Genomic DNA, 14054 nt, shown 5'->3' with positions numbered 1-14054 from the left:
AAGAGAAAAAAAAAAAACAACAACATTTTTCCAGTACAGTTAAAGCTTTGAGATGGAGGAACCGTATGTACTGACTCCTTAAGTACTCAGAAGTTTAACTGAGCTGGACACAGTGGTGCACACCTGGCATGCTAATGTCCAATCAATATTTAAATTTCCCCAATGGCAGGAAATTTTGTGCATTAGGTTTTTTCAAGCCAGAATCCAAACAAGATCCTTGTAAGTCTCTTTTGCCCTGGTGCGGCCCTCAACTGCGCTGTCTGATGAAATTCTTATGACTTCCATAGAAAGAGTAGCTGTCCTCACAGCTGTATTTGCTTGTCTGCTTCCTCATAACACGTTCTTATTTCTGTTTCTATAAATTAGAATTTAGTTACAAGCCAGGTGTCTTGGTACGTGCCTGCAATCCTAGTACTTGAGAACCTGAGCCAATCCCAGGTTTGAGGCCAATCTCAGCAACTTAGTGAGGTACTTTCAGCAACTTAGCAAGACCCTGTTTCAAAACAAACAATAAAAAGTGCTGGGGTGTAGCTCATATGTAAAATGCTCCTGAGTCTAATCCCCAGAACCGCACACACACGCATATACACAGTCAGCTTGGCATGGCGGCTCACACTTATAATCCCAGGAGGATTGCAGGTTCACAGCCAGCCTCAGTAACTTAGTGAGACCCGCTGCAACCTAGTGAGACTCTAATAAAATAGGGCTGGGGGGGGGTCTACCTCAGAGGTAGAATGGCATTCTCAACACCCAGCACCGAGAGAGAGAGAGAGAGAGAGAGAGAGGAGAGAGAGGAGAGAGGAGAGAGGAGAGAGGAGAGAGGAGAGAGGAGAGAGGAGAGAGGAGAGAGGAGAGAGGAGAGAGGAGAGAGGAGAGAGGAGAGAGGAGAGAGGAGAGAGGAGAGAGGAGAGAGGAGAGAGGAGAGAGGAGACAGGAGAGAGGAGACAGGAGAGAGGAGACAGGAGAGAGGAGAGAGGAGAGAGGAGACAGGAGAGAGGAGAGAGGAGAGAGAGAAGGGAAGGAGATGGAGTTAGCTACAAGGGTGTGATTAGCAATTAGCATCAGGCTTAATGATTGTGGAAAGCAGACCTCACAGTGCAGTCTTAAGTTTCCTGTTGCAACAGTGTCCGGCTGTTCCACTCTTAAAGACACCCAAAGCTGCCCAAACTGGCCTGTGGGTTCAGGCAGCGAAGCTTGATTCCTACCTCATAAAGGTCATTATCAAATGTTTGCCTAAACATTTCACCCATTGGCAGTCTTTTTTTAATTTCATTACATATTATGAAATGGTGATTTTTCATATTCTATTATCCATTTTAATAGATATTTTTATTATTTTGAAATAGGATCTCACTGAGTTGCAAAGGGCCTCACTAAGTAGTAGCTGAAGCCGTCCACAAACCACAATCCTCCTGTCTCAGCCTCCCAAATGCTGGGATTATAAGCATGTGCCACCACGCCTGGCTAAATTATTCTTTTTAATTGCCTATTTTCATAATAATATGTGTTAGTCTTTTAGTTATCCGTTATACTGACAAGTAGTTTGTTGGTGTGTGTGTAAGAGTTGTTGTTGTTGTTTTGGAGGGGTATTGGGGATTGAGTCCAGGGGTATTCTGCTTCCAAGATACAACCCCAGTCCTTTTTGTTTTGTTTAAAAAATATTTTTTTTTGTAGTACTGGGAGTGGAACCCAGGGAATTTTCAATCACAGACTTATACTCCCAGACCTATTTTATATTTTATTTGGAAACAGGGTCTCACTAAATTGCTGAGAGCCTCACTAAGTAGCTGAGGCTGGCTTTGAACCTGTGCGATCCTCCTGTCTCAGCCTCCCAAGCAATGGGATTACAAGCGTGTGCCACCATGCCCGGCTTGTTTTAAAACAGGATCTCACTAGGTTTCTGAGAGTCTTGGTACATTGTTAAGGCTGTCCTCAAACCTCCAATCCTCCTGTCTCAGCCTCCCAAGTACTGGGATTAATGGGGTGTGCCACCTTGCCCACTGTGGGTTGTTTTTATGGGTAGAGGCTGCCTTTTGGAATATACTTAGAGCCATTTAGGTTTCATGTATGCAGTCAGGGGTCTCTAAGACCACCCTTAGTCTCAGTAACTAGCTAGAATGAGCCAAAGACTACCCTACTCACACTTATAATAGAATGGCTTATAATAGGAGGACACACGTCATACCTCTCGGCAAGGAGAGCCTGGACACCAAGCCTGCCAGGCACGCCCTCTTTCATCAATAGTTGATGAGAAGTTCTCCCTTTGCTAACAGGATTCCCAGTAACTTAAATAGTAAACGGTCCAAAGTCACACACGAATCCAGAGGAACTGGGTTTGAAGCCATGTTTCTCAGTCAGGAGAAACAGGAGTGGTGGCACACACCTATAATCTCAGGACTCGGGAGGCTGAGACAGGAAGATCGCAAGTTTGAGGCCAGCCTTAGCAAGTTAGCAAAGTTACCTGTTTCAAAATGAATGAATGAAAAAATAAATGAATAAAATAGGACTGGGGGTGTAGCTCAGAGGTAAAATGCCCCGGTTTCAATCCCCAATACAAAAATAAATAAGAAAGAGAGAAAGAAAAAGAAAGAAAGAAAGAAAGAAGAAAGAAAGAAAGAAAACCAGAAAAGATGGAGGGAAGGAGGGTAAAAAAGAAAAAGAGGAAGGAGGGAGGGAGGGGAGAGAGAGAGAGAGAAAGAGAGAGAGACAGAGAGAGAGGGAGAGAGAGAGACGGAGAGAGAGAGGGGGAGAGAGAGGGGGGGGAGAGAGAGAGAGGGGGAGAGAGAGGGGGGGAGAGAGAGAGAGAGAGAGAGAGAGAGAGAGAGAGAGAGAAGAGAAGAGAAGAGAAGAGAAGAGAAGAAAAAAAAGAAGCTGGGTGTGGTGGTGCATGCTTGTAATCCCAGCACTTGGGAGGCTGAGACTGGAGGACTGGGTTCGAGGCCAGCCTCAGCAACTTAGGCCCTTTGCAACTCAGTGAGACCCTGTTTCAAAATTAAGAATAAAAAATAGGGCTGGGGGTGGAGCTCAGAGATAGTATGTTCCCTGGGTTCCATCTCCAGTACTGCAAAAATAAATACATAAATGCATAAATACATAAATAAAATAGGAACTCAAAACATCTGAGGCTCTCCAAACCTGGTCCTAATTAGTCTATTCTTCTACCCAGAAAGAGCTTCCTTGCACTAACTACAGCCAGTGTGTCATGGCTGGGACCAGAGCATAGAACGAGAATCACTTAGCGGCAGAAAGGCTGATTTGGGGTTTGGCCCCAGGTCAGCTGGCTCATGGCTGGGGCCTGTCTGAGGTGGTGGTGCGAAGCCACGGCTCCGCCTTACATTCTGTGTCCTTTGACCCTCAGGAGAGTGGCTCTTGTAGGGGTCTCACCATGTGTGGACATAGCAGGCATTGAGTGGCCATCCTGAGCTCAGCTCAGCTCAGCTCAGCTCAGCTCAGCTCAGCTCGGTTCAGCAGAATGTGTGCTGGACTCCCAGAGAGAGAACCAGTGGCCAGAGTGGTCAGGCCCTGCTGGAGGTGCTGGGCTGCTCTGAAAGCCTCCCTGAACAGTGTTGGTCACTGCACCGCCACGCCCTTTCACTTCCTGAAAGTGTGAAGCTGACCTACGCCCCGGGCCACTATCTCATCCCCACCCCAGACAGGAGGAAGGGTTTCTAGGGCTCGGCCTGGAGCTGGGTCTCAGGGTGGCGGGGCTCTCCATGGACCTGCCCTACTACCACGGCCCCCTGAGCAAGCGGGGCTGCGAGCGCCTGCTGCTCAGCGACGGCGTGGATGGCAACTTTCTGCTCAGGGACAGCGAGTCTGTGCCGGGGGTCCTGTGCCTCTGCGTCTCGTGAGTAGCCTGGCTTCCACACGCCCCAGCCTAAGGGTTCACAGCCAGAATACGCTGCCCAGAGGGGAGCAAGGGGCGCGCGGCCACTCCCCGGTGCAGACACTGCTAGCAGAGTAGCAGAAGAGGGCTGGGGAAGGTCAGGCTTGGGAGTGAGAGAAGGTGGAGATGCCAGACCCCACTCTTCACAAGCCTGTTGACTTGCAGCAGGGAGAAGACTAGGGCTCCTTATGAAACTCCAGTCTGAAAGCCTATGACTTCTGCTGGCGATGCGTCACCTACGAAGGCTATTTTGCATTTTGTTGTTAGATCTGCAAAGTGCTCCTTCTCCCAACCTCATTTTCTTTCATTCCTCTGGTGGTCTCTCTAAGCAAACAGTAACAGCATTTCAGAGGGGCAGAAACAGAGACTCGTATTTCTCAAGTGACTTCTTTGTGTTCAGGCTTGCTGGTGTTTCCAGAGCCTGGCTTAAGTATGGAATCCCAGGCAAGCTGGGTGTGGTGGGCATGTCTGTAATCCCAGTGCTTGGGAGGCTGAGACTAGAGGAAGATGGCTTCAGGAACAGCTTCAGCAGCGGGGCGTGGTGGTGCATGCTTGTAATCCCAGCATTTGGGAGGCTGAGACAGGAGGATCATGGTTTGCGGACAGCCTCAGCTACTTATTGAGGCCCTCTGCAACTCAGTGAGACCCTGTTTCAAATTAATCAAAAATAGGGCTGGGGGTGTAGCTTGGAGGTAGATAAAAACAAACAACAAAAACAAAACAAAAAACAGCACCAGCAATTTAGCAAGACCCACAGCAACCGAGTGAGACCTGTTTCAAAACTAAAAAATAAGGCAAAGAAAAGAAAGAGAAAAAAAGAGAAGTATTCAATGACAGTAAATAAAGCATGACGAGATGGACAGTATTGAGAATCATGTGGCAGGTGCAAGGGACACTGCAGAGGGACTCGCAGCAGGGGAGAGTACAGTGTGGAAATTTTAACCAAGAAGCAGAGAGTGTATGTGTGTGTGTGTGTGTGTGTGTGTGTGTGTGTCCGGGGTCAGTGGAAAGAAAATCACCCGGTAACAGAGATCTAGCTAAGCTGACCTCCCAGGATTCTAGAAGACAGGCCAGAAGAATCGGATGGTGAAGGAGGCAGACCTTGCCAAATGGATGGTGAGGGAATCTTGCCAAATGGACTTTGGAGAGTTTTCTGGAAACTGGATCCATAAAGAGGCTCACAGGGCTGGCGGGCTGGGAAGTCAGACCAACGTCTGGCTAGGCAGGGTCTGTGCTCCCCAGGATGAGCCTCCCGCTTCCTAGAATCAGAGCTGGGGTGACGAAAGGCCCCTCGTCACCCAGAGACGCCTGCTTCTTTAATTGGCGTTGGAGATGCAGGTGTAAGGAAGATAGCCCGAGGGGTCACCAGTTTGTACTTTCAGGTGACCTGAGGTGTTGACTGTGTATGCACTTGTAACCTTTGGTAGTTTCTGTTATGGTGTGGGTGTGGTTCGAGTGTTGGACACTCGGTCCCAGGTGTGGCCTTGTTGAGAGGGGGCGGGACCTTCGAGAGGCAGGCAAGAAATGAAACTATCACTCTGGGCACAGTGGCCCAAGCCTATAAGCCCAGTACTGAGAGGCTGAGACGGGAGGGTCACAGGCTGGAGGCCAGCCTCAGCAACTTAGCGAGGCCCTCAGCGACTTAGTGAGACCCTGTTTTAAAAACAACAACAAGCCGGGCGTGGTGGCACACGCTTGTAATCCCCACGCTTGGGAGACAGAGACAGGAGGATCGCGCAGGTTCGAAGCCAGCCGCGCGCGCTGGCTTAGGAGACCCTGTTTCCAAATAAAAATGTAAAAATAAGTCTGGGAGTGTAGCCTGGAGGTAGAAGGGCTTCCAGGAACCCCAGTACCACCAAAACAACAACAACAACAACAAAAAATGAGACCACAAGACAATCCAGAATAGCTGAGGGTGGAGCAGCAGGTCCTGGTACACAGGGGCTGCTAAGGTCTCTGACCAGCAACGAGGTCAACATGTAAAGTGATCATCCTTGGCCCAAAATTTCACTAATGAAAAACTATCTTATGGGTATAATTGCACAAAAGGAAGAGTCCCACCTAGGGTCCTGAGGCTACATCTGTGGGCTCAATGGAAGGTGTCCATTAACAAGACTGGGTCAGCCTACGCAAGGTAGAAAACACCTTCCAAACCTACTGTTGCAAAGGGCAAGGTGCAAAATATGGTCCCATTTGTGCAGAAAAAGGTTATGCATAGCCGGGCATGGTGGGCACACTTGTAATCCCAGTACTTGGGAGCCTGAGACAAGAGGATCATGGTTCACGGACAGCCTCAGCTACTTAGTGAGACCCTTGCAACTCAGTGAGACCCTGTTTCAAGATAAAAGAATAAAAAATAGGATAGGGGTGTAGCTCAGAGGTAGAAATCCCCTGGGTTTCATCCCCAGTACACACACACACACACACACACACACACACACACACACACACGTAAATTTTTACTTCTATCCAAACACTGTATGCTGGGGAAATCCCAAGCTGCTGTATGGGGAATCAAGCCTTACTTAGCACAAGAAGCTTTGGCCTATGAACCGAATCCATAAACAAATCTGAAGTTACCACTGACGTATGGCCTGCTTGTGGCTCTGTAGGGAAAAACCCTGCCACAAATAGATATTTCCTCCAAACAAACCATGTGCAAAGCATGTCCTTCTCTTTATCCTTTGCCAAAGAGTGTGCAAAGCATGTCTTTATCCCTTGCAAACCCTTTGCAGTGGGCGATGACAGCCCTAGTTTGTGAGGAGCCTGTAGCTTCTGATTCCATAACTTACCCGCGCCCAAACCCGGCATGCCAGGGTGTGCCTGCTCCGGTGAAATGTGCGTGAGGAGGTCGCCCTGGGACCAGCGACCGCAACAGAGCGCCCGAGCAGAGCAGCGGGTGCAGAACCCTGCTAGGGCACCTTGTGCTCGGCTCCCACCTAGGGGCTCAGTTGGGCGAGGGGACCTGAGGAGTTAGAAATAAAGGAAGGAACTGCAGAGGAAGCTGGCCGGGGGCAGCTGGCCCGGCCACAAAGCCACTCGGAGAGGGGCAGGAAGCAGCGTCTCACCCCAACACCAGCTCAGAGACTGCGAGTGTGAGGAGCTGGAAGTGGGTCTGCCTGCGATCCATCGGTGGAGTCAGAATGGGACGGAGACTGGCCGATGCAAGGGCTCACCTGTGGAGGTGAAAGAGGAGGGGCTTTCTACAGCCAGAAGAGAAGGACTGGCCTGGTGCTCCTGCCCACCCTCCCTAGGGAGGACAGTGACACCATCTTTATACTGTCCTGAGAGTCATGTGCAATTCTCAGCTTGAGATCTTTGGGAAATCGTAGAGTTCAGAAAAAAAAGAAAGAAAACAAACTTCTACTGAGCCATATACCTTGATTATCTAAAATTTAAACATAATTATATATTTAGGTTATTTATAATTTTTACCTTTTTTTCCCAATAGATCAGGTGTAATTTGGAACAATTAACATTTTTTTTTTTTTTTGCAGTACCAGGGATGGAGCCCAGGGGCATTATACCTCCAGGCTACACCCCTGTCCTATTTTTTAGTCTTTATTTTGAAACAGGATCCCACTGAGTTGCAAAGGGCCTCACTAAATAGCTGAGGCTGGCCGCAAGCCACGATCCTCCTGTCTCAGCCTCCCGAATGCCAGGATTCCAAGTGTGCCCACCACACCCGGCCTCAGCTTTTTATTCATATGTTTTAGTTAAACCAACGATCTCTACTGCAGTCAATGACAAGTCATTTAATAAACAGTACAGGCGCCCTCAGCGACGTTTTGTAGACTGTATCAACTTAGAACTAAATGGAAGCGTGGGGCGATGCACTCAGACACAGAGCTGTGAGTTCCTTCTCCTGTCCTCTTTCCAGAGTCCAGACTTCCACCATCATGATAAGGCCCCCCCCCATTTCAAAGACCCCATTTCTTCCAAAATCTGCACAAATGAGAGGACCTAAAATGCATCACACACTTACCTTTGAGATCCAAGATTGACAAAGACATTGTGGATAAAATAGAACGGCAGATGCTACCTGGGCTCGTACACGAGCACACTGTGTTGTAATTCACACAGGTGTCTTCCCACAGGTTTAAAAATCTTGTCTACACATACCGGATCTTCAGAGAGAAGCACGGCTATTACAGGATACAGGTAAGAACCCATAGGGACCTCTTCAGCAAAACCTGAGGTCATCTCTTGAACCCAAGATGTGACCATGTGAAGGTGCTGCATGCAGCTGGGAGTCAGACCCTTAGCGTATCTTTCTCTACAGAAAATAGGAAGGCATTGTGTGGGCTTCTGCTCTTACACCACCCTGCCTGCTGTTCCAGAGTGCAGAGGCCAATAGCTCTGCTGCTGTCTGTGGCCAGAATGCTCCAAGCTCTAAATCCCACCAAGGTGTCCAACTGTATCACGCCAATAAAATTCTAAGAAAAAAGGCAGAGCACTGCGGTGCACACCTGTAATTCCAGTACATGGGAGGCTGAGACAGGAGACCCAGCAGGTATGAGGTTAGTCTCAGCAATTTACTGAGCTCCTGTTTCAAAATAAAAACTGGGCATGGTGGTGCAAGCCTGTAATCCCAATACTTGGGAGGCCAACACAGGAGGATCACAAGTTTGTGGCTTGCCTCAGCAACTTAGTGAGGCTCTCAGCAACTTGTCAAGACTCTGTTTCCAAATAAAAAATAAAATAGGTCTGGTGGTGTAGCCTAGAGGTAGAACACCCCCTGGGTTCCATCCCCAGTACCACACACACACACACACACACACACACACACAGAGCTGGGGTGTAGCTCAGAAAGAGAGTGACTCTGGGTTTCATAGCCAGTATCACAAACACAGAACACAAACAAACAGTGAGCTCTAAGCACTGCTGCTGGTGAGATCCCTAATGTGGGCCCCGACCTTGTGAGTTCAAGCTGTCAGTGCACAGAAGTGGCCCTGAAAACCCTCTTTCAAGAAGCGTCCCAGTTCACACACGATGGAACCCATGCCAAGTGACATCCTTCTTGTATCTTTGCAGACTACAGAAGGAAGTCCACGGCTCATCTTCCCAAACCTCAGGGAACTGATCTCAAAGTTTGAGAAGCCAGATCAAGGGCTGGTGATTCACCTCTCAAAGCCAGTGAAGAGAAGCAGCCCCAGCCTGCGATGGAGAATGTCTCAGCCACGGCCAGATGGTACTATGATTCACTTTCTCTCGGGTCAGAAAGACGCTGCGTCGGTGTCCACTGATGTCCTGCTCCATAGACCTGATACAAGTGGACGTTCTTTTCTAGGCCGTTACCTCTGGAGGGTGTGGGCTGGGAGGGCTGGAATAGTACGTGACTTCAGACTCATGCTGAGACCTTTTTTGCTCAGGCTTGGGGATCACCTGACACAGGGGCAGATTTTTAAACAAGAAAACACCCTAACTGCCTCTTCAAGGGCTCAGCTGTTCCATGCTGCTCCTGTGCGCTCAGAATTCATTTACAAAGTGTCTGGTAAAAGCCAGGTGAGGTGGTGCACACCTGGAATCCCACTATTTGGGAGGCTGAGTCAGGAGGATTTCAGGTTCAAGGGCACCCTCAACAAGTAGCAAGACACTCATTAACCTAGTGAGACCTGTTTCAAAATAAAAACAAAATAGGGTTGTGAGGTGTAGCTCAAAGGTAGAACGCCCCCAGGTTCAATCTCCAATGCCACAAAATAGAATAAAATAAAGTACAGGTGATAGGTGACCTCAGATGCATCCATAAAGGTACAGAAGCATGGCAGAGAAGGTGAGTGGCTGTGAGGGCGGGCCACCTATACCAAGGCATCCCAAAGCACACCCCTAGCTACTGTGCTGGCGCACCTTCACCCCTGTGGGGTGGGCTTGAAAGAATCCAGCATCTGTGAACGGTCAATTAAATTCAGACATCAGCAGCTTCATCCTGGTCTTCTGTGGCAAAACACACGGCTGCATCCTTGATGTAGGGGCTGCAGTTGTTTTGTGGCAGGCGACGGTGAACACATGCCAGCCAGGTGGACGGAGGATTTGAGGTCGGTCTCAGAAACTTAGCATGGCTCTCAACAACTTAGTGAGACTCTGTTTCAAATTTTAAAAAATAAGGCCAGGTGTGGTGTTCGACACCTCTAATCTCTCTACTGGGGAGGTGGAGACAGGAGGATTGCAGGGTCGAGGCCAGCCTCAGCTATGTAGTGAGACTCCCAGCAACTTGATGAGATACTTAATAACCTAATGAGGCTCTGTTTCAAAATGAAAAAGTAAAATATTCTGGGAGTGTAGCTTGGAGGTAGAATGTCCTGGGTGCGATCCCAAAATACAGTAAGAAATAGAGAAAGGAAGAGGGGGAAAGAGAGAGGGAGGGAGGAAAAAAGGAAAGGGAGGGGGAAAGTGAAGGAAGGAAAGGAGGAAGGAAAAAGGAAGGAAGGGAGGGAGGGAGGAAGGGAGAGAGGGAGGCTCTTCTCTGTCACTGATGCTCTGAGCCTGTTCCCATGCACGGGAACAGGTGTCCATCACAAACACAGTCACATTCTATAGATCCATCTTCAGACAAGGTATCACAGCTCTTTTCCACCAAAACTTACAGAATTAAAAAGTATGAAAAGTGATGGAGCCAGAATGGGGGGCTCACGCCTGCGCCCCATCCCTCACGCACGTCTAGGCCAGCCTCCGGTGGTAGTTGGGCAGGTGATAGTATTTTTCTAAACAATGATAAAATAATCACAAGTCCCAAGGGGAGAAAGAACCTTCCAAGATCTTCCCCCACAGCCAGCCGGGCATCTCTGCACACCAGCTTCCTGCGCCTGGCGCTGACAGACGGAGACCGCAAATCCCTGGTCCTCCCACGGCTTCCTCTTCCTCCTCCCTTGCTGTTGCTGCCTTAGAAGCAGAGTCAGATGTTTTCCACTGGTGCAGATAGACATTCCATACTGGAAAGGCGAGGCTCCGCTTGTAAAGGAAGCCCCTGTTTGGGCAGGAGGTCCCTGTGCCTCAGGGCGTTGCTTTGAGGTGGCACTGGAGTCTCTGGGTGTCTGTTTTTCTCTCCCTGGAGTGGGGTCGGTCGGTGTGTATGGAGACAGCCTCATGGTCCTGTGCTTTCCCCACAGAGGACAGTAGCAATGATTACGTGGAAGTCTTGCCTTGACCGCGAGCGCTTTACACAAAGTGAGCTGGAGAAGAGCAAGGACAGCGCTCTCACGGGGCAGGCTCCCTCTGCAGGAACAGGCGAGGAATGACCCATTCTAGTAGACGACTCAGACCCTGGCCCTCGGATCTGGACAGCGAAAACTCTCCTGTCTCCCCATTTCAGAGAAGTCGGCCTCGTCCCAGAAGATGCCACGAGCAGCTCTGAAGGCCCTCTCCACTCTCCTTTTTCTTTCTTGGAATGGGACCGCCTGCCTAGTTAAAGGCACTACAGCAGCATCATGGTAGCATCCATTTTCCAGCTTATTCTAAGTCCTCCTGAATTTTTTCTACTAGTTCAATGTTGATTAGAACCTTGTTAGTTTGGAATGTACCAATTTTCTATGACTATCTTCAATCCACAGTCATCTCTCTCTCTCTCTCTCTCTCTCTCTCTCTCTCTCTCTCTTTCTCTCTCTCCACCACCACCACCACCACCACCACCACCACCACCACCACCACCACCACCACCACCATCTTACTTCAAGTGTTATTCGAGAGGAGCTCTACATTTCCAAAAGACTGAAATGGACATTGTGGCTGGATCCTCAGAGCATGAACCATTCTGAGTTCTTGGGTCACAGAAATTTTGAGCTATGACGAAGTAGAGATGTGAAATGCTTCTGTATTCATAGAGTGGAGAGAGCTGCTTCCTCTGATTCAGTCAGACACACCAGACACTTGCATAGATCTGTGATTCTTTCTCCACGGTACTGAGAAACATGCTCTGACTTCCACACCCTACAGTAGTCCTACAATGAAAATGAAACGTATTACATGACTATGTTTGAATGAATGAATGAATCAGTACCTAAATTGTATCTAGATTTTCTTTGCTAATGTCACTTGTCCTGGATAGCAGAGATTTGTTTGAGCTTCCTACATTGCAAGATCCTGTAGAGGAATACCATGCTCGAGATCTTGCAATTACATCTTTCCTAGAAGCAATCACATCTGACACAATGCTTAATGGGCTTTTAGTACATTTATCCAATGAGCAAGCTGCATTTCATGGTTGACATCAACATCATGCTATGAATCCCCAACATTTTTTAAAAGACCTTCAACAGGTCATAGAAGGAGCGACTCTAAAATCTGGGTATGTGAGGTTGGAAGAGGGAAGACAAACTACCAGTATAAATTTCAAGTGTTCAAAGTGCTGTTCTGTGGAAGAAGAGTTAGACTTGTCAGTACAATATTAGAACACTGATGGTTTTAGTGTCTGTGGTGGACCAGCAGTTGGGTATTGATGGAAAGGCAGATTTAGCCAAATGTAAGGACACTGATCCACTGGGCTCTTCTGTTTGCTAACAGTCCTACCTGTGTGTGACTCACGTGGAGGGTGACTTACCTCCAGGGAGCAGAGGAAATTATTTCTGTCTGGAGAAGAAATTAGAGATGCCCCGATGCTAAGGAACCTTTCAACTCAAGAGACCAGACCCACTCTAATCTCTAACAACCATAGTGGGACTGTAGCCCTCATCTACCACCATCTTTCTTTTTCTTTTCTTGGATGTAGGGATGGAGAGTTGAGTTTATCAAAATTCCTTAGTTTTTATTTCACCACCATCATCAGTCCATACAAGAATCGCCCTTTGTTTTTATTTTATTTCTCTTCCTTTCATCCCTAATTCCTGTTCTGGTGTTCACCCTTACTCATAGGCAGCAGTGCTCTGCTTTTGATATAAGCCCTCAGGTGTGAATGTACTCTTGTAGAAGATACAATATTGGCTACACATAGATAGTTGGTGTCTATATATATGATATGGCGCTATTGCTCCAAATCTGTTATTGCTTTTTTGAATCAGATTCTGTCCCTCTGACCAACACATGGTATTTGCTAGCATGTAATCCACCATGTTTTGCTTATCCCTTGCTTTAGAGACAGACATCAAAGTCAGTTCCAATTCCCTGCAACCAGAAACAACCTTATGATGGGCAGTCTTGCATGAGTCTTCTTGTGGAGCTGTGTGGGTTGGACTGGACTATATGGGTGGGTCACAGAGTTTGCTTGTATTTATATTTGATGTACTCAAATCCAGCAAGTCTTTGCCTTATGCTTTGTCTTGTTCCTGATTTTACAGGAGATTTTTTTCACTTTTTTTCTTGTTCAGTATGATGACTGCTTCTGGGTTTATTAAAATGTTCAAGTAAGTTCCTTCTGTCCTTTATTTCTTCAGTGTTTTTTTAACATAAATGGGTGTTGGGTTTTGTCAAATGCTTTTTCTGCGTTTATGCAGATGTATGTAAGTTTTGCTCTTGGTTGTATTTATATGATAAATTATAATTAGTGACTTGTATATATTTAACCAATCTTGCATCCTTTGAATGAAACCACCTGGATTGTGATGCCCAACCTTGTTGATATGGTTTTAGGTGTGAATTGCTAGTATTTTATTAATAAAAGGAGGTCCCATGAGCAGCTGATAAAAATGTGAATTCAATCATTGTTGAGTGAAGTGTGCTGTAAATGTCTGTTAGTCCATTTTATTTATAGTATTATTTAGGTCTAAAGAGTCGTATACATCTCTTGTCTCCCAGTATTATTGTATTTGGGGTCTATCTGAGAGTTGATGTCTAGCAGTGTTTGTTTTATGCAAAGGGGTATATCAACGTTTAGCACATAAATGTTTAGTATCATTATGTCTTCTTGTTGGATTGTTCTCTTTATTAGTAAAAAGTGACCCTCTTTGCTGCTTCCGACAAGTTTTGGGTTGAAATCTACTTTTTCAGATATGAGAGTAGCTACCCCTGCTAACTTTAAGCTTCAATTTGCATGAAATATTTTTTTCAATTCTTTCACCTCTAGCTAATTAATATATTTGCCAATGAGTTTTTGTTGTTGTTGTTGTTGTTGTTGTTGTTGTTGTTGTTGTTTTGGCACAAGGGATTAAACCCAGGGACACTGTGCCTCTGTGTTAGATCCCCAGTCCTTTTTATTTTTTATTTTGAAGCAGGTTCTCACTAAGTTGCTGAGAGCCTCACT

The 14054-nt window shown here is 47.2% G+C and overlaps 1 protein-coding gene across 1 annotated transcript; it reads left to right on the top strand.

Moving 5' to 3' along the window:
• Positions 1–3710: 3710 nt before the first annotated feature.
• Positions 3711–9176, top strand: SH2D1B (SH2 domain containing 1B; the record flags this gene model as incomplete). Its single annotated transcript, XM_080691528.1, has 4 exons — positions 3711–3847; positions 7984–8047; positions 8921–9077; positions 9148–9176. The coding sequence occupies exons 1-4, from the start codon at positions 3714–3716 to the stop codon at positions 9174–9176; spliced, it is 384 nt and encodes a 127-aa protein (XP_080547654.1). The 5' UTR covers positions 3711–3713.
• Between the last annotated feature and the right edge of the window lie 4878 nt (positions 9177–14054).

The sequence above is a fragment of the Muscardinus avellanarius genome (genome assembly GCF_963383645.1).
Source record: "Muscardinus avellanarius genome assembly, chromosome: 3".
Lineage (NCBI taxonomy): Eukaryota > Metazoa > Chordata > Mammalia > Rodentia > Gliridae > Muscardinus > Muscardinus avellanarius.
This window is presented reverse-complemented; position numbering and strand designations above follow the sequence as displayed.